At 35.2% G+C, this 27,820-nt stretch overlaps 1 protein-coding gene and 1 long non-coding RNA gene across 4 annotated transcripts in view; one reads left to right on the top strand and one right to left on the bottom strand.

Annotated features, from left to right (window-relative positions):
* The window catches only part of LOC136036354 (uncharacterized), a 63,745-nt gene extending 39,605 nt beyond the window's left edge, over window positions 1–24,140 (top strand). The window contains exons 3-4 of one of the 2 annotated variants that reach the window (XR_010619713.1): window positions 16,339–16,469; window positions 24,004–24,140. This is a non-coding gene — a long non-coding RNA (uncharacterized LOC136036354). Of the gene's footprint in view, window positions 1–16,338; window positions 16,470–17,308; window positions 17,662–24,003 lie in introns of those variants that run through there. The other variant, XR_010619712.1, reaches the window with a different exon arrangement.
* LOC136036353 (ATP-dependent DNA helicase PIF1-like) overlaps window positions 1–27,820 on the bottom strand; it is a 72,222-nt gene that overhangs the window by 7,732 nt on the left and 36,670 nt on the right. For both annotated transcript variants that reach the window (XM_065718518.1, XM_065718517.1), the window contains exons 5-10: window positions 24,044–24,178; window positions 19,284–19,417; window positions 15,666–15,907; window positions 13,711–13,850; window positions 12,002–12,187; window positions 2,227–2,369 (exon numbers count right to left, since the gene is read on the bottom strand). In XM_065718518.1, the coding sequence (XP_065574590.1) occupies window positions 2,227–2,369; window positions 12,002–12,187; window positions 13,711–13,850; window positions 15,666–15,907; window positions 19,284–19,417; window positions 24,044–24,178 (980 nt within the window). The remainder of the gene's footprint in view (window positions 1–2,226; window positions 2,370–12,001; window positions 12,188–13,710; window positions 13,851–15,665; window positions 15,908–19,283; window positions 19,418–24,043; window positions 24,179–27,820) is intronic.

The raw sequence follows: 27,820 nt of genomic DNA, 5'->3' as shown, positions 1-27,820 counted from the left end.
AATAATTCGAATCGAAGATATATCCTTAGAGTTGATAGCAAACACACTATCAATTATCCGACTAAAAATGTACGGGACAATATAGAGTTTGCTTATGCGTATAGACACACAGTATGTAGTTAATATATTTTAATATGGACTTGTCGAATTAAGCTTCAACAAATCAACAATAGAGATAAAATTGAGTTTTTGTTTTTTGTTATTAATGCTTATTTTAAGAAGATGTTCAAAATTAAGTATGAAACAAGCACTTTGTTATCGTATGGGGCCTGGGACAAAATCTTAGAAGAATCATGCTTACTGAAACTGACTTCAGAGAGTCCAGATTATTGGGAGTAATAAGGTGTAAATTCCTCATACCAAAAAAGGAAACCTTCATCATGAGAGAGGGCTACCAGCAAATGCTATGTTCACACAGACTAGGTCTATTTCATACTAGAGTTTCTACGCTCTCAAGAGATCGTAAACATAATCATCGATAAACCTACTTTTTGTAGTTTTCTTTTTATAAGAATCATAATAATAACATATTTAATTACTTGAAAATTGCACAGAATTACAAAAACAATAGCAACAATCGTAAATATTGAGGAAAGTCAAAACCCCTTCCCCTTCCAGCGTGCACACCTGGTTATACTAATGAAGATAACCAGCTTAACTGATTAATAAAGGAATCAATTGTTGAAATTTCATAAAAGGGCGTTAGTAGACCAATGGAAACATTAGAGATCAAGTTAATGTACACATTATCCCTATCAGGCAATAAGGGACGGGTTTCAAAGACTGGGCTGGTTATAAACATTGAAAAAAAAGACTACTTGACTCATACACTTATGTTGGGTATCCTAGAGACAAAAATGGGGCGGGGCACTTTAGACAGGAATGCATAAGTTTAAAAAACCAATTAGGCATCGTACGGAGGACATAATATTATAGCGAGAATCTTAAACATTTTGAGATTCGAGGAGATGAAGGGGGGCAGGATTAGGCACCTCCTACCCCGTTGAATGCGCGCCTCCACTTAAATGAAATTGCATTTACTTCCAAAAAATCCTTCCGAAAATTCGAAATTTTATAACCAAAGATATTTGATTATTAAAGCAAGTTCGATTTTTAACAACGATACCTACTAAGCTTCAAACTTTTGGTTTTCATTTTTTAAGGTTTTTGAACTGTTATAATCTCTTGTTAAAATATATACGAATATTTTTGCAATTGCCAGTTTTTGCTCTTCACGCAATTCAATTTTGAATTTTCTCAAAATCCATTTGGAGAATTTTCTGAATTGTTCTTAGTTCCATACATAGTTTTGCACAGCTATGAGAAAACGGAGGGACTATCCTTCTTCACTCCCCCTAAATAGTGTCTCGGCTTACGAAACAAAAGTATTTTTGCGATTAAAGTTCGAAACTCATAAAAAATACAGATCTCCAGTGCCATTGACGGCAACGGCAAAATCGACGTTTGTGTTTCTGGGACTTTTTTCTACAGGGATATATAGCAGACCTTTGCTCAACCTTACTACAGCGGAATCACACCCCTTGCCCCGTACTGCCAGGCAGAGTATCAACCTACTCTGCTGAATTTGAGAAGTAAATGTTAAAATTATCAACAACCATTCAGTTTGTCCACATTAATTTCTCTCTTACAGTCTATTACTACGCTCAGTTTAGAGACAGGTCTAGCGTTTGGGTTTTGAATGGATCTATTATTATTATTACTCCATTGCTAATATTATTATTACCTATTGTCATTATAAAAAGATAATAGTACACTTTTATACATCTACTAATATCCCCCTTAAATAGTAGCTTATACTTGAAAGATAAATCTTGCAACCATAAATAAAAAGTAAGATGAGTGACTCTAAGTTCGAGATACACTACGTTTGGAACAAGTAGAAATGCAGCTTCGATTTTTGAAAAAAAAACTTAATTAAAAAAAATACCTTATTCAATGTATCAGCAAATGGAGGAAAAAATCTCTTAATTCGGTGGTAAATAGCCGAAGATGACAATCCTGTGCATACCAATTGATTATAACAAGATATAGGCCTTTTGCATGAATCTGCGCCTTCGTGATCTAACTGTTAAACATACATTTTAGTTCCTTCTGCAGTCGCAACCGTCTTTTCCACTTTTGATTCTTCTCATCGATCTCCCCCCCTAATATACTCCATTCGAAATGTTCTGGCAATACAAGATCAAAAATAGATAACACAATTACCTGGGATTTATGGATGGAGAAAGCCCAGGCCAAGCGAATCGGCAGTTGAGTTCTAGTAACCAAAGTGTTGGAGCATTTCACAACGTATCGTTCCCGAAAAATATTTTCTTTAACTCCACATGCAAAATTGACAATGATACCACCTGAAAAACAAGTGAACAGAAAATAATGCCATCTCAAGAGAGAAATCTATATACTGAAAGATAGACACAATCTTCCAAAAATATCCTAGCTCAAATTCAAAGACACAAATATTACTTTCACCAGAAGTTTTTATGGCACTTGGTATTTACGTAGTGACATATAGCGATCGCGATTTCTGTCTGTCTATCGGTCCCGGTTTTGCTAGTTCAAGCACTTCCAGATAAGCTCAGACGATGAAATTTGGCAGGCGTATCAGGGACCAGGCCAGATTAAATTAGAATTAGCCGCTTTCCTCATTCGACCATCTGGGGGAGGGGGGAGAGAAGGACGATTAATTCGGAAAAATTAGAAAAAATGAGGTATTTATAACTTATGAACAGGTGATTGAATCTTAATGAAATTTGATATGTACAATGACTCATGTCTCAGAACTCTTATTTTAAATTCCGACCGGATCCGGTGACATTGGGGGAAGTTGGAGGAGGAAACCGGAAATCTTGGAAAACATTTAGAGTGGAGAGACCGCGATGAAACTTGGTAGGAAGAATAAGCACAAGTTCTATATACGTGATTTACATAACCGGACCAGATCCACTCTCTTTGGAGGAGTTGAGGGGGATTTCCAGTGCTTTGACGAGTTTGGTGATTCTGGACGGGCTAGGACGATGAAAATCGGTAGGCATGTCGGGGACCTGCACAAATTGACTTGATAACAATCGTTTCCTCAATTAGACCATCTGGGGGGGGGCTGGAGGGAAGGGAAATCTTTAAAAATGAGGTATGTTTATCTCACGAATGGGTGATCGGATCTTAATGAAACTTGATATATAGAAAGATGTCATGTCTCAGATACCCTATTTTCAATTCGGATCGGATCCAGGGACATTGGGGGGTGCTGGGGGAAACGGAAATCTTGGAAACCGGAGTACCGAGTCTAATTTTAAGTTCCGACCTCGTCATAAGTGCCATATGAGCTCTTGGCTCTTGTTTTTTATGTGTTGACAAATAGATATAGCATGCATCCCACCACCCCCTGTGAGCACATGCTCACCGAGAAGCCATTGAGTGTCGTACCCATTTCAAGAATCACAAACGAAAAAGAAAAAGACATTATATTTTATTTATGTAACATCTTAATGCGTTTTAATGATTATAATTCGTTTTCATACTACCAAAACTGAATTTAAGCAGCCTCCTGTACACTAAAGAAGTGTTTAAGCCAGGATAACCAACTGAGAGGGCGAGGGCTAGATTTTCGTTTACACAGAGGCCTCGCATTGTGGTATAACAATGACATACTAAAAAAGTCAAATAAAGAAAAGTGAATATTATTCTACGGTTTGAAAAAACCTCTTTTCCATCATGATGTACCCTAAAATATTCGAGTTTTTTTTTTAACTTAATATACAGGGATATAAGTCCTATTACATCCTGACGAGAGTATAAAGTAATTCAATTGTGTAATTACTTTTGCTATTCCAATCCTTTCATAAAATATAATATTTTAAGACAGTCCAAGAGTTCCAAAGTTAGACAACAATATTACAATCCTTCAATAGCTAAGATTTCACTTTATCCCCCCAACCAAAATGTATTTTAAAAGTTGTTTTAATTCTGTAGAAAAAAATACGCTACAAATACCCCGAAAACAAGCAAAATAGGACACTCCCCTGTTTTTTAGCGCTCGGGTCTGTTCATCCTTTTCTCAGAACTGTAGTGAAAACTATGGTTGACTTGACTGCAGTTAAGGGTCGGCACGCACTCATGGTGTTTCTCTATGCACCCAAACTAGCCTACTCTAGAGACCAAATCATCGTTTAAAATGTTTAATGGATTCTACTAATAATTAAATAAAAAATAAAAAACAAGTTTTTTTAACTGAAAGTAAGGAGCGACATTAAAACTTAAAACGGACAGAAATTACTTCGTATACGAAAGGGGCTGCTTCCTCATCAACGCCCCGCTGTTTACGCTAAAGTTTGACTCTTTCTATCAACTCTTTTAAAACAATTGATGAGGAAGCAGCCCCTTTCGTATACGAAGTAATTCCAATCCGTTTTAAGTTTTAATGTCGCTCCTTACTTTCAGTTAAACGTTTTTGAATCAGGCATGTTTTGATTTTGGCTCTCCGCAGAGGAATAATTAAAACGAAATTTGCATATTTTTTTTTTTTTGCTAAATGGCTTTCTCATAATTTTGATCGAATGATTTTGAGAAAAAAAGAGCGGGGGAGGAAGTCTAGTTGCCCTCCGATTTTCGGTTAATTAAAAAGGCAACTACAACTTTTAATTTTTCACGAATCTTTTTATTAGTAAAAGATATACGTAACTTATAAATTAGCTTACGTAAAGAACTTTTGTATTCTCATGTTTTTATTACATAAATGAGGGGGTTTGCCCCCTCGTCAGTACCTCGCTCTTTACACTAAAGCTTAAATTTTGTCCCAATTCATTAAAAATGACCCCTGAATCTCAAAAGCCGTTGAATAAATAGTTGAAACTACTAAAAATGCTCTAGCGTAAAGAGCGAGGCATTAGGAGGAGGCGAGCCCCTCATATGGGTAATAATTTCTGTTCGTTTTAAGTTTTAATGCTGCTCCTTACTTCCAGATGAAAAAAACTTTTTCATATTTATTTTTTAAGTAATGCTAGTGAATCCTGCGCTCCCTTTATGGAAATTTTCTTCTCCCATGACAAATTCCTCGATGGAAAGCTCCCCCAGCATATCCCCCTCTTATCAACACCTCCCCCCAACCAAAGATCCTCCTGAAAACGCCTGTACACTTCCCAATAACCATTACTATATGTAAGCACTGGTCAAAGTTTGTAACTTGTAGCCCCTTCCACGGGGACTGTGGGGGAGTAAGTCGTCCCCAAAGACATAGTTATAAGGTTTTTCGACTACGCTGAATAAAATGGCTATCTCAGAATTTTGATCCGTTTATTTCGGGAAAATAATCAGCGTGGGAGGGGACCTAGGTGCCCTCCAATTTTTTGGTCACTAAACTTTTCTTTCATTTTTTTCTCAAAAAGGGCACTATAACTTTTCATTTCCGTTAGAATGAGCCCTTTCGCAACATTCTAGGACAATTGGGTCGATACAATCACCCCTGAAAAAAAAACAAAAAAAAAACGAAAAAACAAACAAACAAATAACCACGCATCCGTGATCTGCCTTCCGACAAAAAATACAAAATTCCTCGTTTTTTGTAGATAGGAGCTTGAAAATTCTACAGTAGGGTTCTTTGATACGCTGAATCTGATGGTGTGATTTTCGTTAAGATTCTATGACAATGTTTCCCCCTATTTTCTAAATAACGCAAATTTTCTCAGGCTCGTAACTTTTGATGGGTAAGACTAATTTGATGATACTTATATATTTAAAATCAGCATTAAAATGCGATTCTTTTGATGTAGCTATTGATATCAAAATTCTTTGATGTAGCTATTGGTATCAAAACAGCAATTGCAGAGTAATACTTGTATATATGATGCAACAACACATTCAAATAGAAGGGGGGGAGGATATTGCGAATCTGTTCAAGGCCATAGCTTTCCTCCTTGACAAATTCTATGACTTGCTGCACATTAGTATTCTTTTTCACTCGTCCAGCTTATCCCTTTGCTTTGATAATATTTTTGATAAATTTGTCCAGGTTCCAGCACTTTCCATTTTCAAATATCTGCGTCAGGCTTTAGGGAAATCTCCAGGAACAAGCGTTGATTTTTGACTGTATGCAACATGTTAAGGAACTCGTCCTTATTAATAGAGATTTCCCTGGTCGGGAATCTAGAGACCAAATCTTTTCCAAAGTGCTCGACGAGGGTTTTGAAAGAGTGGTCTAATCTGCAGCTCCACTTATCACCAAACTAGTTACAACAGACTCCGGTGCAAACTGAAACGAAGTAACTCGATTGTCAAGTAATTTTTTTTTAATATTTCATGCATTGCGTTAAACATTCTTGACGTATAGAGGTTTCCAAGCGTTGTCAAGAAAATCGATGGAAATATTGATGCCATGACACTTTTCATCGAAGTTTCTGAAAACCAGAAGCGAAGAAAGGAAAACATCTGTATCACTGGTGACGATACGGAAACACTTCGTATCTGAACTGGAACCAATCTTCCAAATGTAGAAAAGAATTGTTTGGTCTGATTCTGCATGGCAGATAGCAAACTCGATTTTTCTTCTTTTTTTTTACCGACGAAGACTTCTCCATGAAACTTCCTTGAAACTTCTCCTTGACGTGAAAGGCAATTGGTGTTTCTCTAATTAATGGTTCAGTTTCTTGCCAATAACCTTCCACAATGACTTGCATGTCCTTTATCCTGCGACGTTTGAAAATAACGTTTTTCCTCTTTTGAAGATGGTCACACATAGCACAGATCAGGCCATATCCAAAGTCACGAGAAGCCATTATTGTCTTGATTGGAGGGAATTATAGAGAAAAAATTGTTAATGTCTGTATTAATAGCCTTCAACAACTGAGAATTATTCATCCTTAGAAGAACGATTTCCTTGAGTAAACATCTTTCCCCTTAGCTAGCGGAAGGGTGAATTTATTAGCTAGCACCAAGCTGCCTGAGGCCAACACAGCTACGCATGATCCTCTTTCATACCAAAATATTCAAAGCCGCCCTCTTTAGACCTCCAAGAAAATTCCCATTTCCTTTAAATCTTTCTTTATGACATCATCCCACCCCAACAGTGGACGACCTGCTTTCCGTTTAGCCCTAGACGGCTGGCCGAAAAGGACAATCTTTGGGAATCTTTCATCCTTCATCCGCAAAGCGTACCCTCACCATCTCAACCTTTCTCTCATTATAGCCCAAAAAAGCAAGATGGAACTACACTTTTCGTGCAGCCTACTGTTTGAAATACGGTCAGTCAGCCGGGTACCCAGAACAATTCGTAGGCAATTTCTCTTGAAACATCTAGCAAATCTTCAAAGCTTTTCAGATTCGTTTGGTGAAAAAAAGGGCTATACAGGGGAGGGTCTAGCTGCCCTCTATCACCTTTTACTCTTACCTTTTGCCCCTGCAGCATAATTACAACCCTTGCCTCAGACTCTGGGGTTTTTTAAATAAAATAAAATGGCTATTTTAAATAAAACGCCTACCTTAAAATTTCTATAAGATACATTTATGGACAATACGATGCGTATGTGTGTGTGTGTGCGGGAGGGGGGATAGCTGCCCTCCGATCACTTTGACTCTTAAAAAATGCACTAGAGATTCTGATTACCAATCAAATGAGCCCCCTCCGAAGTTTATATGACCACGCTTTCTATAAAAACCTTATATGCCCCCAGGGCATAACTTACAACCCTTGCCTTGGGGGCTATGGGAGTTTTCATCCTCAAAGACATGATTTTTGGATCTTTGAACTACGTTGAACAAAATGGCAATCTCAAAATTCTGATCAGAAGTGTTTGGGGAAATTATGAGCATGGGCAGGGCATTTGCCATCCTCTCACTCATGACTATTAAAAAGGTTACTAGTCCTCTCAATTTCCAATCGACTGAGCCTGTTTTGAAGTTTCTACGACAAGGCTTTCTATAAAGAACCTTATATGCCCCCAGGGCATAACTTGCAACCTTTGCCCTGAGGGCTGTGTGTGTGTGGTTATATGTATCAACACATATAATATAAATGGCTATATCAAAATTTTGATCGGAAGTGTTTGAGGAAATGATGAGCAGGGGAAGGGCATTTGCCCTCTGACTACTTTTGTCTATTAAAAAGGGCACTAGCTCTCTCAATTTCCAACCGAATGAGCCCTTTTCCAAGTTTCTACGACAGTACTTTCTATAAAAATCTTATATGCCACCAGGGCATAACTTACAACCCTTGCAATGAGGGCTGTGGGGGGTTGTCATCCTCAAAGACATAATTTCCGGGCCTTTCAAATACGTTGAACAAAATGACTATCTCAAAATTTTGATTGGATGTGTTTTGGGAAATGGTGGGCGAGGGAGGATGGTTGGTTGCCCTCTCATCGCTTTCGACTATTAAAAAGGGCACTTGCCCATTCAATTTCTAATCGATTTTTGAAGTTTCTACGACAACTCCTTCGATACGAAGTGCCTTGGTCTAAGACCAAAAATAAATAAATCGTACATAGTTCTTTATGCCAACATCCTCATCGTCGTTCTTTATTCATTTTACCTATGGTAAAATGAGCGATTAGTATTCAATTATTAATACCTTCCCACCCAAAACAAGACTTAGAAGCTTCCTTATTCATCATGAGCCCAACGCCCTATCTGTGTACCCATCCATCCTGCCTGAATAAACAACTTCTATATCACCTAATTTCATGCTTCCTACCCCTCGGATATGAGCTTTTGAAACTCCTAATAAGTCCAGCTCGAATTCGTCAATCAAAATGTCCATACAATAGTTATTTAATCTTTATTAACGTCGTAACATTCCAAGTTCCAATTTTCATGTTCTTCAAATCATTGAAATAATTTTGACCTCAGAGAAAGCAATGGTCCTGGATACCAATACAGGACGGTGACCACCACATCTTCCCAAGTCTACATCGAATTGCTTAAGCCGGCTTAAAACCGGACAGCAAAAAGTCCCTGAAACCTCCAGGATGAATGGAGTCTTTGCACAATCGTTGGCCCATTCTTGGTCACAACATGGTTTTCAGCACTTGGCGATGCTCTTCTATCAACAAGAGTCAAAATCCTGAACACAGAGTCTCAACCCTATTACCTCCGACTCATTATATATTCATGCCTACAAATATTATGGTACTACGGGGAGGCATCCCATAGTAGATAAATTAGCAAAGAATTTTTTTTCAGCCCGAAAACGCCTACCAAAATAGACCAAGCTCAGAAGAATTATCCACTAACCACAATCCTGTGCGAATACTTGGTCGTTTATTTCAATACAGTAACCCTTTTACGAAATTTAATGGAAAACACACGTTTTTAACTAAAAGTAAGGACCTATATTAAAACTTTAAATAAAAATATTTTTCCCATATATGAGGGGGCTTCCCCCTCTCTCTTTACGCTTAAGTTTAAGTACGCTTAAGACTTTATTCCAAATTCCTTCAGATAGACTTCACAAACATTAGGGCCGTTTAATTAGAATAAAAAGCTTTATCAACGTAATAGAGAAGTTAGTTCAATGAGCAAGGGATTTAGGAGGGTGCAGCCCCACTTATATATGGATTAATTTTTGCCTTTTTCAATGTCGTTCTGTAGTTTAAGTTGAAAAAACTTAATTTTTAAAAATTTTAATTTCTGATTGTTAATCAGATCATGCCAGAAAATCCAGCTCCCAAGAATTGGTTTCAGGCACCATCCCCTCTCCCCAGTCTGGACCTAACGACAGTCTTTCATAACAGGTGATTGGAAATAAAAAAAAGTTTATTATTCTTATTAAACGGACATTTTGTTTCAGGGGTTGTTCTTAAGGAAATGAGACAAAAAGTCAAACTTTTAGCATAAAGAGCAAGGTCTTGAGGAGGGGGCAACCCTTTCATACACGTAATAATTTATGTCCGTTTAAGTTTTGATGTTATTCATTACTTTCAGTTGAAGAAGCTTTTTTTAATTTAATTTCCGATTGCTTTTAAATAACACCGGGAAACCTGGCTCCCCCCTCCATGAAAAATTCCTTCCCCACGGAAAAATTACACGATGGAAAATTATTTTCAAGTAAAAATACCCCCCCCCCCCCTCCTCTCAGGGAAATACCCAAAGACAATTCTATTCTAGCTGAAAATTACACCCAGAAAATTCCTTGCGGATGATCTTGGGTAAAAAAAATTTCTTAGCACACTTTCATTCGAAAAACACTTTAATTTCTGATTGATTTAAAATCATGGTGAAAAACTGGGGTGGAAAAATTTCCCAGTAAAAAGGTAGTAAAAGGCGCAGGGTTTTTTTTTTCCGAAGGGGTCCGTGGGGGTTCTATTTTCTGGGGGGGCATTTCCCGTGGGGGGTATTTTCTGCGGCGGGTAATTTCTGGGAGGATATTTTCTGCGGAGGGGTGAGGGGTATTTACAGGAGGGTTCAAGCTAGCCACCGAAAAGGGACAAGCAAAGACATAAAAGAACGCTAATATCTTTAGACACGTCAAACAAGGCATGTTCAATGCCGATAAAAACCAGAAAAGATCAGAAATGTCTAACAATACGAAACAAAGGAATTGCAACTAATCAAGTGAAGAAGAGAAGGTGAAAATAAAAATTTTTCGTCATTAAAACTAAAAATAATTAAAATCTAACCTGTATGAAGCTAGACTCTTATTACCTGGATGGGGTTGGAGTAGCTATAATACATTTTTTTGCTTTTTTGTGCGGAAGACGGGGTCAGTCGCTTTTGGTTTTCCTTAAAAAATATTGAAGATATAAAAAATTCTTATATCTTCTTGCATTGTCCTTGTTGTTCCATTCTTCTGGAATCGTATTGCTTTTGTTTCTATTCTTTTGTTGTATTAATATAAATTAAATTGAATATGCAAATCAAGCTTAAAATGAACAAAAATATTGAAGCACAAACGAAACCCATAACGAACAGAAATTAAATAAACAATTATAGCAAACAAACATACAAGAGGTGCTGATATAAATGAATAAAGATATTAAAAGGAACAAAACTTTAATTAAATATCCAAGTCAAGATATAAACAAAATTCCTTCCCTAACTGTAAAAGTCCAAAACCAACTGCGTCACTGGTCCTTTACTTAAAATGAATGATATTACAAATATTTTCTTATGAGCTCATTACAACATTGAAAAAAATAAACTGATGGGCTTTTCAGCAGCTGATATCGTTATATATCAAACATTTAGTTTAATCTTATTATTTCTTCCCACGACCGTTCACGACAAATTTAGTTTCACTTTGGTGTGATTGTGATAAGCCAAGATCTGGCCTTCTGTCCCAGCTTTTCAGAACGAAAAAAAAGGAATATACCGAGTGGGTCAGTGACCTTAAAGCTAGGAAAGCAGAGCATGTCTTTGCTCACAAATTTCTGATACGGTTTTTAATTTTTTTTGCACCCCCCTCCTAAAAAAACATATTGTACCCCCCCCCCCAAAAAAAAAACAAAAAAAAAATGTATTCTAAGTGAATACAGTTAATTGTATATAGCGCAAAGGTAGTAATTTGCATCATAATCAAATACTCAAAAAGGCAAACCAGGCTATTTAAATTACAATGATAATATATTTAGCAGAACTAAACATGCAGGTGACTTTGATGGCTTGATTGGTTTATGTACATTTCCTAGGTTGGTTAGCATTTCCCAGGGATGGACTATTGTCTAAGAATGAGAGTATTAAACATAATCTGAAGATAAATGACAATATTCCATCGTTAGGTAACACCCTCCGATTCAGAAGAACTAATTGAAGAATATCTAAGAAAAGAAACACGATATCAGGTATGTGTTAGCTATACCTACACATGTACAGACAACTACACAAACTATCCCGTTTTTTTTTGTTTCATTTGAATTAAAGTTAGAAGTAAATATTTTTTAATTATATGCCTTAGATTGTAGAAGCATAAAAATTAGACTAGTGAGTTTTGTGGGAACTACGTTAGTGGCATTTGAAAAAATGCAATTAATTAAATGATAATAAGCAGCTAAAATACCTTTTTCGAATCCAACAATAACACCTCTAGCTCCATTTACTAATCCTCTGGAAATATCCAAGTTCTTCATCAACATTATTTGAGAACCAATTTTAAGACACAAAGTAGATGGCACTGAAGTAAGTTGGTCAAGTTGTTTCGTAAGGTAGGGGTCACTATCAACGGCCTTGAAGACAGTGGGAGTTCCTACATTTAAAATATAAATTGAACAAGACTAGGGTGAAAGTTAAACATTTCTAATAAGGGGTGGATCGACGGGTAGGCTGATCTTAAGACTGAAGTCAGTAACAACAAGCAATGAACGAAATCAGTAACAAGAAATAATAGTGAGCTTTCAGATCTAACGAAAATTCCGAAGAAGGAAATATATGACCAAAATTGACATGACCAAAATGATGCTCTCCTCGGTAGCGGAACAATAAAAGATTAACGAATTCTCTCATATTATTGAATCAAATATTTTATAGAAAGATATAAAACTGAAGATTAAATAAAAATGAAGAATTAATAAATAATAATGTTTTAGAAGCGACCGAGTCCAAAACAGAACAGTCCAAATAATTAAAATTTTGTTTCAGTATAAAATAAAAAGTAAATCATAAAAGAATGGAAAGCTGTATAAAAGTAACAAAAACTTACACCAATGATATTTTATATTCCTTTCTATTCTGCATGCTGTTTAACCCGACTTGAAAAAAAGCAACTCTTCAATATTATTTCTTGCATTAAAATGTTTACCTCTTAACATTATAACATTATTTATTATTGACATTGTTTATTTAAAATCATTATTTACTACTCTTCAACGATTCTGTTTCGTATTTCAAAGTGCTGCAGTAAATTTTCGCCGATTTCAACATCTTGTTCTCATGCTATGTGGCATCATGTGCTTTATATTTTTCTTGTGTTTTGAAAAGTTGCCATTGAAAGTTTAAGGATTCAAAATATTTAACATTTGCCTTGATATCTGTACAATAATCATAGTCATCATCATTTTTAAGTGTATGTGGTTTCAATATTTTATAAATCCATTTAAAAACTTTAATATAATAACTAAATTTATATTCAGTACTTCAATAATCGACAAATGACAAATTCATTCAAATTTACCGCTTCCTGCATTACGCAAATAGCAAATCCATGTTAATGAATTCAAATTTTTATTTTATATAAATCCATAAATTAATGGGTTTTAATGCATAATTATTGAATAATAGCTGTATATTTGCTTTCTTAGAGTAGATTTCAAAAAATCAACAGTAACTTAAATGCCTCAAAAGGAATCGTAATATGAAAAGTGAAAACCGATAACGACAAAATCGTTCACAAGTGTATGAGGACTCTCACCTGGTAATTTATCAAGGCTTCTCATATTGAAATGTTCGACGTCATCAGTATGAGTGCACAGGATTGTTATGATAATACATCGACATCAGGATTGTTACATCGACATACAGGATTGTTATGATAATACATCGATAATAATCGACAGCATTAAAATCGTTCTCAAATGTATCGGGACTCTCACCTGGTAATTTATCAAGGCTTCTCATATTGATATGTTCGACGTCATCAGTATGAGTGCACAGGATTGTTATGATAATACATCGACATCAGGATTGTTACATCGACATACAGGATTGTTATGATAATACATCGATAATAATCGACAGCATTAAAATTGTTCTCAAATGTATCGGGACTCTCACCTGGTAATTTATCAAGGCTTCTCATGTTGATATGTTCGACGTCATCAGTGTGAGTGCACAGGATTGTTGGGATAATACCATCTTTTTCAATTGTTTGTTTTGCTGTGGATTTTAAACGAGCTGCGCTTTCACTGGAACACCTGAAATAACAATCAATCACTTAAATACAGGTCGTTCTCCATTAACTGTGTTCCCATTCCCAATGTGCAAAATTTTTTCGTGTTGCCAGTGTTCAAGTGTACCGTGTCGTTCTTCATTAGATTTGTTCCAAATGTGCAAAGTGTTTTGTGTTGCTAATGATCAAGTGTACCGTGTTTCTCGGACATTTGCAACGAATTTTTTTTTAAATGAAAGAGGCTGTACAAGCTCCGCTGTGACACTGAGCTGAAAAATAAATGGTTGAAATGGAACAAACATTTCTGAGAAGTGTCAAAGTTGAAATGCCCCAATAAACGAAATACAAGATAATAAAATAAATAAGATAATACTTAATCTTAAAGTCTCTCACAAGCTATAATGTAGCCGAGTTCCCTTCATAGGTCTAAGTAAAAAAAAAAAAAAGAAAAAAAGAGAAACAACCAAGATAGCAAGACAAATACTTAAAATTAATCAAACAAGAAATCAATCAAACACAAAAAAAAATAAATAAAAAAATTTATCAAATAATAATAAAAAAAAGAATAATAAAAAAATAATAATAAATCAATAAAAAAGAAAATTAGTAAAACTTAAAAGTTGTAAGTCCAAAAAACTTATAATGAACTTCCTACAATTAGTCGCAAAAATCGAAAGGGGGTGGAGGGGGGGAGAAAAGATAAATATCTTATTGGCGAACTAAATAAAAAACTAAAAAATAGCCAGATTTGTATTCCAAGTCAAATAATGTAAAAATCAAAACATTTGGAATCAAAACTTAATACAAATCAAAATCATAAAGAATATGAGAGAGAGAGAGAGAGAGAGAAAAAAAGGTCAGAATTTCGAATTTTATTAGTTGTCAAACATATTGAGTTTATTGATTTTTTTTTCCGAGCTATACACAAGTGTGTATTTCGGGTGAACTTATCATTGATAACCATGTATAACAAATTATCTCAACAGGCTGAGCTAGAATTGAACAAAGCTCTGATATATATATTTACGAGAAAAGGAAGCAAAGTTCTTAGACTGTCAAAGTAGCAGGTTTTATGCAACCAAGCAATAGCAAGGTACACTGGTAAACACAGTTTCGGCTAAAAAAGGGTTCTTTCTGCTGCACAGGAGGGGGGGGGGTATTTCAGGTGGCAGGAGCTTTCCACGGTTGAAATCTTTATAGGGAGGGAACTTTCCATGGAGGGGACCTTTAATTCCCGGTATTATTTAAAAAGCGGTCAAAAATTAAATACAAAACACGTTTTTTCAACTGAAAGTAAGGAGCAACATTAAACTTAAAACGAATAGAAATTATTCCGTATATGAGGGGGGTTGCTCCCTCCTCAATACTTCACTCTTTACATTTATTTAAACTTAATTAAAATTTCATTTATATTTAGATAGATATTCAAAATGCAGCGTCAATTTGAGGTTTAATCAGTGCGGTCAAAGGAAGCAGGTATTTATTGTAAAAACTAATTTCCCAAGCCGAAGAAATTAATTTTCCATTTCAATCAAGAGAAAGCAAACAGAATATTTACTCACTAGAAGGAATTATTTTTCAGCTTCTGGACGTAAAAACCGATTGCCAAAGCGAAATTCGACTTCTTTCACAGCCTGGCTTTTGCGATTTTTATGTTAATAGACATATTCCCTGAAATCTTTTTTGACCCTTGGTGCATAAGCTGGTTACTCATCTTATTTATTACTATGTTATCCTTCATAATTTAGTCTTCTCCTCCCTAAAATCGAACAATTATACTACGTCCTTACTGTTTTAACACAAAAATGGAGAATAGAAACATTTGCCATAATTACACTACCTTCCTGATCGGATTTGAGACAAGATTTTAATGAATTCCTTGTCAGCTTGACGATGCACTTGCTTTAGTTCAACAATTTTTGATACTGAATTTTCCCAAGCAGCTGTCTGAAAAGCATACCGTCGTGTCTCTCCACGCCTGACCACAGGAGGCAACTGGAGAAAATCTCCACATAATATCAGTTGTATTCCTCCAAAAGGGAGATCAGTATCACGAGTTTTTCTAGCAACAACTTCTAGTTTCTAGAAAAAATAAGAAATGAATTATTTCACTGGTAGACTTAGGGATCAGTGGATGTGCTGCAGCAGCTAGAATGCCGGAACTGATGCGGTGCGCTGATTACAGATCTATTTGAAAACTACTAGCACCTTAGCTGAATGTTGACCATTTTTGGTTACATAAAGCATTATCATCATCGAAAGTCTCTTTATGATGTAGCTTTCATTTCGATCTGATATAATTTTTGAGAGGGTTTGGGATATTTTTACGAAATTCATTCTATACCTTGGGGTTAGCACTCAAATAGAATAATAGCACAAATAAGAATCATCAAAAAGTACTACTTTGAAAAAAGTACGACCTTCCAAAAATTTAAAAACAACGAGTGCACGTGATTCCGCAAATTTCTCTTTCGTTGGACACATTCTAAGAGCATTTTTTTTTATTTCCACAGAGTTTATTGTGTTCACCTCTGGATTGTCGCAAAATAGTCAATTATCATCCAAATCTTGCTGAGGAATGGTCAGCCGAGGTCATATCTAATTTGAGCCTATCACATGTCTGAATAACGCGAATAGTACAAAGGTAAGTCCATTTTGAGTACTACATGATTTACAGTTATCAAGCTCTTTCAAACTCAGTCAGTTGAAAGTACCTATCCTCAATTTATGATATGAATAAAAGGTTTTGTTCGATTTTCTTCAGAAGGCAAAGACAAACTGCGCAAATGAAAGGACACTGTAACTTTAGTTACAAATTTTGATTTCAAATAAAAATTAAACAATTAATTCAACTAACATTACATAATTTTTTTTTTCAATAGTTGAAACAATTTCAAATGTAATCAAAGCAAAAAATGTGGGAGCCATAAAACAAGATAGCTGAAGGATTTAGCCTTAAATTTCTTAGGTCTCCAGATTAGCTCTGTAGGAAAATTCAAAGCCTCTGAAGTAGGATTTTCGCGTTTCAGATATTTAATAATAAAACTGTTTCTGGCAACAATTTATTTTGAAGGGGTATCCAAATTAACTTAACTGCCGAAACCTGACGTTCAGTCGAAGCGCTGCTGTGTGCCAAAGACATAATATCCTTGATAGATGTGGTAATATCAGTAAAAGCATATCAACACTTTCTGAGGGTGAACCTTCAATTCCTAACATCCATTGTCAATTTACCTCCCCTTTCTTAGACCAACAGTCACTTTTCTATTATTTTTGCTTCGGGATTATGATATTTTGTACTTTTATTGTGTATGAAATATTTATGTAAGTTTTTAGTTCAGTATACGGTTTCACCCTCCAGTTTCTAATAGAATTTATTTGTTTTTCTGCTTTTTCTTTCTTTTTGTTAGTAACCCACCCTCGCAAGCGACGCTTTGGGTGTACTACCGTTTGATTTTGTCTCTTTTTTTGTTTGTATTACAGGCAAGATAAGGTTGACAGGCAACTCACTAGAATGGAGGTGCTGGTCATTAGTGGTCATTTTCAGTTATTTACACGGAAAATTGGTCCTTAATCTGGTCCCTAAGAGACTCAACTTTAAATCGATTTTGTTTGGAGAACCTTTGTAATGGGTACTCGAAGCAACTTGATATTAAGTGTTTATATTATTATGTCTATTATTCTCCTTCTTCTTTCTATGATTGATTATTTATGTATTTCGTTATTTATTACATTAGTAATATTATTTCGTTATTTATTCACTATTATTAGTATTATTATATAATATGATATAATATTCATCATTATTATTATTCGTTATTATTTCGCTTCATTACATTGTTTATTTCGTTATTTATTACATTTTATCTGTGCAAAACGAGCTTGTCTCTCTGCCAGAGCTTGTCTTTGTATATTTAGTATGTTATGTGTATATATTTGAAAAATAAGTGGACCTGAGCCTATACAGTCAGTAGCAATATTTTTATGATCCTCACAAGAGAGCATGTCTTATGATTTTCTGAATACTTGTAGTCAGAGAGGATATTTGGCTTGAATGAGATAATTTAATTTGATTTAAACAAGTTCTTTCTTTTCACCACCACCACCATCCCCTTTTAACACCCCCAAATGAAAAAACTGACAAGATCCATACCTATTTGACTTTCATTCGCTGTCTTAATTTTTCTTGCACTAACTACACTAACTACCCAATGTGCGCCATGATAACTTAAGAGCTTTGTTTAGTGAAATAGTTTATTTATTACAAATCATTTTTTATATATATACATTCGGAAAAAAGTTTAACTGCGACTTATGTAAACTTCTAAATATGCATTTAGGAAATTTCTCTTTGATTGTTCAGAAACTTCTCTTTTGTTGTTTCAAGTATACGTGAAAGTTAAGGGTATTATATTTAAAGTTCTACTGATAGTTCGGTTCTCTTCTCTTATTATTAAAGTAAATAATTTATTTGAATAAGTTAAAGCATTAAGTTATATGGTAATAAGTTAAAGTATTTCGTTTTTTTTTATGATTTTTTTCGCTTATTTTTTAAGACTCCAAAATTCCAATTCGGCCCTTCGGGGCTGGTGATAAAAAATTTCAAAATTGACATTTTTTTTGAAATTTTTTTATCAACAGCCCCGATAAAAAAGAACACCATTCCGATAAAAAGACTTGCTCAAAAAATTCGCTTGAAAACTGTGCAAATCGACCACAGACAGAAAATCAACCATTATAATTAGAAAGAGCAAAAAATAAGCAATCTAAGGGTACTTAGATTACTTAAGAGTACTCAAGCACTTTAGAGCAATCAGGGTAATAAAATATTTGGTATTTCAGGCCAAAGAAAGAAACTTCAGGTTTTACTTTATTTAAAGCGTTGAAAAATAGTTTTGACTCGAGCTTATATAAACTTCTTACTCTATATTTAGGATGCTTATCTTTTATTGTTAAGAAACTTCTCTTTTACTATTCAAAGAAAATAAACTTTAATGACACGTTATTTTCAAGCGTTGTGACCCAGAAGCCGAACTTCAATACATAAATCAGGTGTTTCTGGGTCTTAATCCCCCTTACCTAATGTTTAGATTAAGCCAAATTTGCTGCAAAAAACCATCACATTTTTTCTGGTTTTCCTTTTTGAAACTAAAAAACAGTATTTCCAGATTTTATATTGAAGTATAGGGTTTTTCGAACTACTCTTACACCTGAAACTCATTTTTGCATCAAGCCAAGACCCAGCACAACATAGCACCAAATAAGCTCATTTTCTCACTATTAAAATGCTAATCATGTTTTTTAGAAAACCAAAATAATGAACACATTTATTACTTTCAATTGATTTTATCCATCTTCAAAGTTGCAAGCACTAACAGAAATGTAAGGTGAGTGGTAGCCTCTTAGTACATTTTTCTGCTGACATTTTAATATTTTCTTTTAAAAGTAAACACATTACCTCAAAGAAGTCGCCATCTACCATAGATACTTCATCTATGATTAAATGCTTTACAGATTTCCATTGTTTTATAAGAGTGGGTCTTCTAGCAAGCTCTAAACATTGTTCCAGAGTTGCTTTGCCGCTTCCAATACCTGAAAAACAGATAGGTAATTTTAGTATCAAATTAGAACCGGATCTAGGGGGCGAGAGGGGGCAGACGCTCCGGGCGGCACGTCCGGTGACGACAAGACAAGCTTAAATTGTAATATTTATTGACAAAAATGTAATAGTTGCAGTATTGATGGTCTGGCAGGGAGCTGCAAAGTACACATTTGCCCCCCCCCCCTGAGAAAAACCTAACTCAGTCTATGCATTAACTAAGCTATAAAAGTAAACGGGTCACAAAACCAACTCAAACCTGAAACGAAAAGATACAATGAATCCCCCCCTCCCGCTCTATAGTGATTAGTGAGCAACTATACAATTCTATCAACAAACAATTGTAGCCCAGTAGGAATGAATTTGCCCACTGAAGTTTAAAAAAAGTAAATAATAACCGTTTTTTCAGTATGGACTGCATATCTTTAGTGGCGCAGCACAATGTTCCCTTGTGGCTTGTGCAACTTGAAAATTCCATATATATGTTTTTGATAATAATGTGTATCGATCTGTTATTTCAGAATTTCAGTTGACAGTATTTAGCCCTCTTCAGGCCAAAATAAATCTTTTGTATTACAAAAGGGCAGTTTTCATAGCTTTGGTGTGACATAAATGCGTTCTAAGGCCAATTGGCATGAAGTTTGATAAACAACATAGGAAGGCAATTGAAATTAAAAAAAAAAGATTCATAAAGACATCACTTTAAATAGAGATACTGGGAATATTTCAATAAGTCCAATTTTACGATCATTTAATACAAAAGAAAACCAACTAATTTTATTTCTCTTTTTAAGCAAAGTTTAGTTGACCATATTAGCAAAAATCAGGTTAGTAGACGGGCTGCGTGAGTCACTAGGGACATAATTTTTGCCCAGTCTCATTTTGAATGGTCTTTCATTGTTCTATTTGTTTCAGTGGTTCCTCCTTCTTGTCACAGTTCACTTCAAAGAGTCAATGTTTTTTTTCTGTGTTGAGTACTGAGGACAGCTTGGCGGAGGTCCTTGCTGAAATATCGTCTTTGTTTTTTCACTTTCACCTTTTGAATTACTACTACTACTGCTGCTAACAACCCACCGCAGCACCAAGCCGCCTGAGGCCTAAACAGCTATGCACGCTCCTTCTCCATCCCAATCTATTCAAAGCCTCCCTCTTTAGACCCTCCAGGAAGGTAACAGTTCCCTAAAATCTTTCCTTAAGACACCACGACCTGCTTTTCGTTTAACCCTAGACGGTTGGCCGAAAAGGACAATCTTTGACAATCTGTCATCCTTCATCTGCAGAACATGTCCCAGCTATCTTCAACCTTTCTCTCATTATAGCCGTAGAAAGCGGAATTGAGCCGCACTTTTCTTACAGCCAATTGTTTAACACTTCGTCACTCAGTCAGGTACCCAAAACAATCGGTAAGCAATTTCAGTAGAAAACGTCTATCAAATCTTCTTCCTTTTTTCGGAGCGCCTCCTTCTGAATCGGTTTCCTAAATTAATTAATGTTTGTTTTTTACTGACATAGACTTTTTTGTGGGAAAAGAAAAGAATATTTTAAATCTTTTGTTTTTTTCGATAAGAATCTATTGTTTAGCTTACTATTTATATGTTGGAGAGAATTTTTCAACAATTTTAAATAACTTACGCCGTTTTGAAAACCTTGACAGACACTTTAATTTAGTTTCATACCTCTTGAAGTTTTCTTGAAAAATGAAACTTGATACCATTCCCAAAACATTGTATCTATGCTCTTTTGACAATTTCGATTCAAACACTCTTTTGATTTAGCTCAATTGTATGAGCAGAAGTAGTAATAAAAGTAGCACTGAAAGTTTCAACTGAAAACCCTCAGTCTTTCCTGAGATGTTGCTGAGACGTCTTATTGGCAACCAGCATTCACACAGTGCCATAAATAGCGACGAAGACCACACTGCCTTTCCATCACAAACATCAAAACAAGAAGAACAATAGGGAACTAGATTCCTGGTTGAACTTCACTGAAGTAAGGATGCTGAGACTGTTTAAAAAAAAAAATTCATTTTAGTTTTATTGGTCGGATTCTAATTAGATTTACACTGTCTTGCAAAAAAAAAAATCCCTATTGTTCTTTTTGTTTTTGATGTTTGACACACAGTGCCTTTTGTGTCTTTTGATTTAGTTTTAAAGCAACATAAACTTTCCACGACCGTAACTATTTTATACCTTGTTCAAGAATATACCCAAAAGAGCAATAGGGGAAGTGTTAGTAATAACAGTAGTAGCATATGATGTAAGCAGTGATGGTATTCACATTGTGCCTTTTTAGCTGTTAGCTCCAGCACTAGGGATAACTAGGAAAGCAGCAACACTGAATCACGTCCACGTTCTCTCCACCGTAAACACAACTTATTGACAAATATATAAACACAAAATATGCACAGAGCATGTTGCGCTCTTTTCATGATTTTTTTTTTATTTCTAAAAATGTTCAATTCTTTTTTATTTGTGACGCCACTTAGCCTCACTTATCCTTCATTTTTCGAGGTTAGCAGGTGTAATTTACCAAAAACTTATCCAGACCGATTTAAGTAGTAACCCTCCTAAACTCTGATGTAATTTACGTCTCGTGAAACGCTAAGAGTCAGTAATCAGACTTGGCAGACAAGTAATCTTAGGATACTCGAACACGCTGAAACTTTCAAAATGTTTTGGATACAAGATCAAATTCTCAATATAACATAAAAAACGAGAGGCTTAGGGAGAAAATCCCACCCCCTACCCCAATGGTATTATTTGTGTGCGTTTCAAGTTTGAAATCTTCTCTTTTAAATTTAATTGTTATCCAATGAGTACTATCATCACACCCCCCAAAATAGACCTTCTGACTATCAAAGCAAGTTGCAAAAACATCCCAAGAAAAAAGGTTCTCGCAAAATTTTGATTCAAAACAATCCATTACAGTTATAGCCGTTTTTTTTTAAATCTGTCAAAAATTTATACAGTCATTTATGCATAAATTAAGCATATATCCATAATTATAGTAAAGTATTGCGGATTAAAATTTCGACTGTGAGATTTTTTTCCTTCGTTGTTAATTTTGAGGGATTTAAAGAACTTCCCTTAAGAAGGTAAACGGGGACTTCCTTAAGTTTTGTTCCAGGCGAGTTTTGTTTCATCGAGAACAGTGTTTCAACCCTTAACTTTTGATGCCAACTAATGCATCAATCCTAATCGTTAGCAAACACTGGAAAATAAAAGTCCTACTCGGAAGCGTGTCTTACACCGTGAGGAGGAATGGAAACAGGGAAACATGCTGAAGATATCGTCGCAGGAAAAGGTCATCAGTGTGGAAGTTCGTCGGTGAACCGCTCAGTTACTGACCTTCTGAAGAGTAAGAGATGAAGACACTCTTGTCTCGTCGTTCATATGGCACAGCATCACCTACAGACACAGTGTTTGAGTGAAGCCCCGAGGAGAGGATATATTAACACGGTTACTAAAGATGCCAAAAAAGTGTTTAAATTTTGGAAAGTTGATAATTGATAGTTTTTGCAAAATTATAATTGATATAAGCCGTTCAATTAACAAGCAAATCCTTCAGCCTTACAGTTTTAAACCTATATGTTCTCAGTTAGTCAAATTCTGTGATTTGAAGATTTTGTTCGTGCTGGTATTTAAGGAATTTAAATCCCGAATTCGAAATTTGCAGAAATATGAAATCACTGCAAGAAATTCACATTGAACAAAGGATCAGATGCACTACATGTATGCACCTGCATACATGCCAGAATCGTTCTATACATTTAGCAACATCTTCGCTAGAGACAATTTGTCATTTCGTTTTTGGTTACTATTCCAACCCATGTGACTGTCACAAGTTTTTGAAAAAAAAAAAAAAAAATCAAATATATGCTACCAGTACTAATTACAACGATCCTCTTTGAGCCCAAACACATTTATTTAATACAAAGTTAGCCATAGGTTCACCAAGAGTAATCAGCATCAAATTATTATTAGATGGCTTAACTAGCAAGTCAGACTGATGTTGTTCAACTGCGAGGCGAAATCAGAGGAGGGTCAAGGCAAGAGGTGGGAGAAGAAAAAGATCTTGGTATTCTGCTGTCGAGTAACATCTGGTTACGACTCCAATGCTGGGGCGTTGACATGGCATACCGGTTGACAATACCAGCATGTTCCGCCAAAGAGCCAAGAAATGAAAATTCTAATTTCAGTTGATTAAACAATTGGTTGGTCAAATAGTATATGTTTTGCTATAGTACCAGGAAATGAAGAATCCAATTTTCCATCAGTTTCCTAAGGTTGATTGTTTGTACATATATATTAAGTTCATAAGCTATGTCGACTCCAAGTATGCCAAGAAGGGTTTCAAGTAGCTCAGAATGTATCTTTTATCTGCCTAGGTTTTTTTTCTAGCTCATTATAACAAAAAAGGAAGGTAAAGTTTGTCAAACTATTTTTATAAGAGTTAGCATAATTTGCATGAAAGAATTGAAAATCATATCGCGAGCTTAACTCATATTATCTTTGTAGTCTAGAGGATAGTCTCGGTATAGCTAGTAAATTAACCCTGATAACAAGACTTTTAGTTAAAGACTTTATACGACATTAGATGCAGAAAGAAAAAGGAAGTACCTGCAAAGGAGTGTAAAGTGGTTCCATCTATATGACAAGCAGCGATACCAGTGCTAGCAGTGACAAATGTGGCATCTGGTGGTAGCGATCCTACAATTCTTCTGAGCAGATAAGACTTTCCTGTACCGGCAGACCCTTCAAATAATCGTAAGAACAATTATAATTTTTTAACCTGTTGACAATCAAACATGAACCGTGTAATACCCAGGCTATTTTTTAGCAAGAATATCAAGCTTAAGTTATTCTAAAAGTATTTATTAATTTAAGCACCCCTGTCCAAAAAAAGATAATTTAAACTTAAAAAATAGGACAAGAGAAGGGAAATCACCCTCTGCATTTGTCCTGATACATTGCTGAGTTTTAGGGCAATCCCTCAAACACTTTCATTGAACTTACAATGCGTATTCAAAATAGTATGACACAATTATATAAGACCAGGGTTGCCAGTGGTCCATAACAAAACCAATAGTAAGCCATCTAGCTGATGTAATTTTGATCAAAAACCGCGAAGACTAGAATATCTACGAGAAAGTCGGACACAACAACGAAGAAAATTTTATAAAAATAATGCTAAAGAAAACATGCAATTAGGGAAAAAAAAATTAAAGAACTACAAGTAACAGAAAACTAAGAAGAGTAGATATCCTAGGTTTGGCTGGATGAGCCTCCGTTAAAACTAAGCGGTTCGAGACTGGATTTAAACTGAAGCCATGAAAAAGCTACTGTTTGTTCAATTTGGTTTTTCTAAGCCCCTCGGGGGATTCAAAAGGTAAAATCTTGGGTTACATGAATTACACTAGAGTAGCTTTTAAGTGGAGTAGAGAGTATGCGAGAGAGCGGTTAAAAGACAGATGCTAAGAAAGTAGGGAACATATTGAAAATGTATTATGTTATTCAGAGTGCAAAGGCAAAGCTCTGCCTAACAAAGTAGATATAGTCCAACAAAGTCTAATATTCCTTCTTTACGGCTCGTTTCAGGTTTTTATACTGCTATCAGCTTTCCTTTGAAAAAAAAAAATTGGATTTACTTTTAATTGATAGGGTTTCATTGACGGTTAATTGTGGAAGTGTCTCTATAGTTTCTTTTTTTTATTTCCATTCATGGATTAGAGTTACTTCGCTAAAATGTTGAAAAGATAAATTTTCAATATTTAAAAAAATTCGAATGTTAAATTAAAATGTTATATCAGCTGTAGTTTCGCGCAGTACTTAATTATGATTATAAATAATTATATAAAGTATATAATTATAAATTAGTTAAGCACCGGGTTTGGTGATTTTTGACATTATGGTTTAAAAATCCTAATAATTTTTGGTATAGTACTGTGGTCGTCACGTCCCTTAGTTGTATCAATACAACCTAATTTGTTTCTTGATTCGTTTTTTCATTGAGGTTCCAGTAATCTCGTTTAAATGATGTTTTTTCGTAGTTTTAAAAGAGATCAACTGAGAAGAAATACGAGCTTTGTCGAGACACGAAACACGTCGAAACACGAGCGATGCAGATCGAAGCAACTGAGTTTTCTTTTTTAGGATTTGTTATACTTATTAAGTTCAGGTAGGCCTAGTCTTCTTACCCGGTTTATCGACGTCGATGAAGTTGACTAAAGAAAGATAACGTTTGGTACATTTTGGTGTCTGGGAACTAATTCAAGTCAATTTTTTCAAAATATTTTGAAAGCTTATTTTGCTTATTATTTATGGCGAGTAAATTGTAAACGAATTCGACAAAAACAAACTTGGGCTTATTCTGGCATCATGAATGAATACAACCATTATTTTAGCATATATGTTGTCTTTTCGTTCCTGTTGTCCCTGCCTTCATGCTCAGTAAATTCCATCCAATTAGAGAAAAATAAAATAAAAATTCAGATCTTAAGTGTCCCAAATCGGTTTTACCGAATTTTCAGAATACCTTATGTGTCTTTATTGGTTGCGCAAAGGAATTTTTTTTTTTTGATTTTGAAAACATTGCTTGTAACTTAAGGCGATTGGAAAAACTTTTTTGGCCAGTTTTAGGCGTTTAATGTCGATAAAATTGATTTTCCACATGTTATGTCTTTATTAAAGGGCTGGTCATACGTAGCTTTTTTCAATACCGATTTGCCGAATCTGCACCGAATTACAAATCAAACAGCAGCGACTCTAGCTTTAAAAATATTCTTTTCCATGCTGATCTACAAAAATAGCCCCGGATTTCATCATGATCATCAAAAAATGAAGAAGAAAACAAAGCAAAATATACCAAACATGAAACATAGTCAGCCAGAGATGTCTGTAACGGAAGACCCAGTTGAGCAGTGAAAGACCCAGTCCTGGCCTGTTTCAATCCTCAATCTTTTCCTTCTCTTTAGCAGGTAAAATAAAAAGAGAGAGTCGAGAATAACCATACATCTAGTGATAAACCGCAGTTGACTACTGGTAACCTTAATGCTTACTTTTGAAAATCTCGCGCAAAAGGCACTGTTTTTATACCGCTATCGTTTGCCCACTGAGCTTCTGAAATCAGTGCCGAAAAAAGTTACGTGCGTCCATGCCTTTGGGTTTATCTGGCTTTGCCCATATGCACTGCAAGTTTAAAATATGACGCGTATAGACATAATATATACGTACAGAAGGAAATATAAAAAAGGAAAACTATCTTTAAGAAGACCTCGAGTGCATTTTCATAGCTAATTTGCATATAATGAATAGAGAGTGGAATGATTTGTTCCTGAATATATGTTTTCCCAGAAAAAGGGAGTCGTTAAAGCTTTTTCATAAATGAAAGAAATACTAAGGTTTTATAAAGTTTTGTGAGGTATGAAAGCTAAGCTTAATAATCGGAAGATGCTTTCGTCAATATCTTTTTTTCTCAAGCTGATACAATTTCTGATAATAAAAGAAATGTGTACCAAATTGTTGCTCATGTAAGTTTTCCGCTGAGAAATTAAGGTCTATTTGAATTCGAATCACACAAAATTGATATTATGTTTTGAGCTCACAAGCAGTGATTTTAATTCACAAAAAATTAGGCGGGGATGGCAAATCTGTCATTTTTTCCAACGAAAATACCAAAAACGACATTTCAATGAAAATAGCCCCCCCCCCTAAAAAAGAATAAAGTGAAATCTATGTGCGAAGTGGTGGGAAAATGTAGCGGGGCACAGGTTAATATTACCTGCATTTTACCAATTTACGAGTCGGAGAAATATTTTCTAGTTTTTAAAAGAAGTAGTTTACTAATGTTTATTTATGTAGATACGCTCCTGATCCATGGCTTCAGCCCCTAACTCTTAAACTAATTTAAGCACTCCCTCTGTTAAATTTATCCAACTTTACCAGGCTGTTGTTTCTTTTTATTTGTTGTCAGCGTTTTCCCAATGCACCATTACAAGCTTGGCCTTTACCAGTGGTGTCGTTTGGGGGGAGCGCGGCAATCTCCCTCCAATAATTTGGAGAAAAATATTATATAACTCCTGCCCCTTGACTCTCCCGATGTGAGCCCCTTTTGCCCCCTCCCATTAAAAATGCTGGAACTAAGCCCCTGACCTTTACTGTGGTAATATTATTTTTCTGTACTTTGCTTCATACCAAATTAATGTGGTATTAAAAACCATCATGAGAAAAATACACAACAGCTCAGGAGTTTGAAAAAAATATCATCGAAGTCTACGTCGTTATCAAAACAACTCGTGGAAGGAAGGGCGAACCACATTTTATTTGCAAATTATTGCACAGTAAGATAAAGTAGGGTCATATTACAACAAACAGCCCTCATTAGTCCAGTTATAGGCG

Source organism: Artemia franciscana, chromosome 15, assembly GCF_032884065.1.
Source record: "Artemia franciscana chromosome 15, ASM3288406v1, whole genome shotgun sequence".
In the NCBI taxonomy this organism is placed as follows: domain Eukaryota; kingdom Metazoa; phylum Arthropoda; class Branchiopoda; order Anostraca; family Artemiidae; genus Artemia; species Artemia franciscana.
This window is presented reverse-complemented; position numbering and strand designations above follow the sequence as displayed.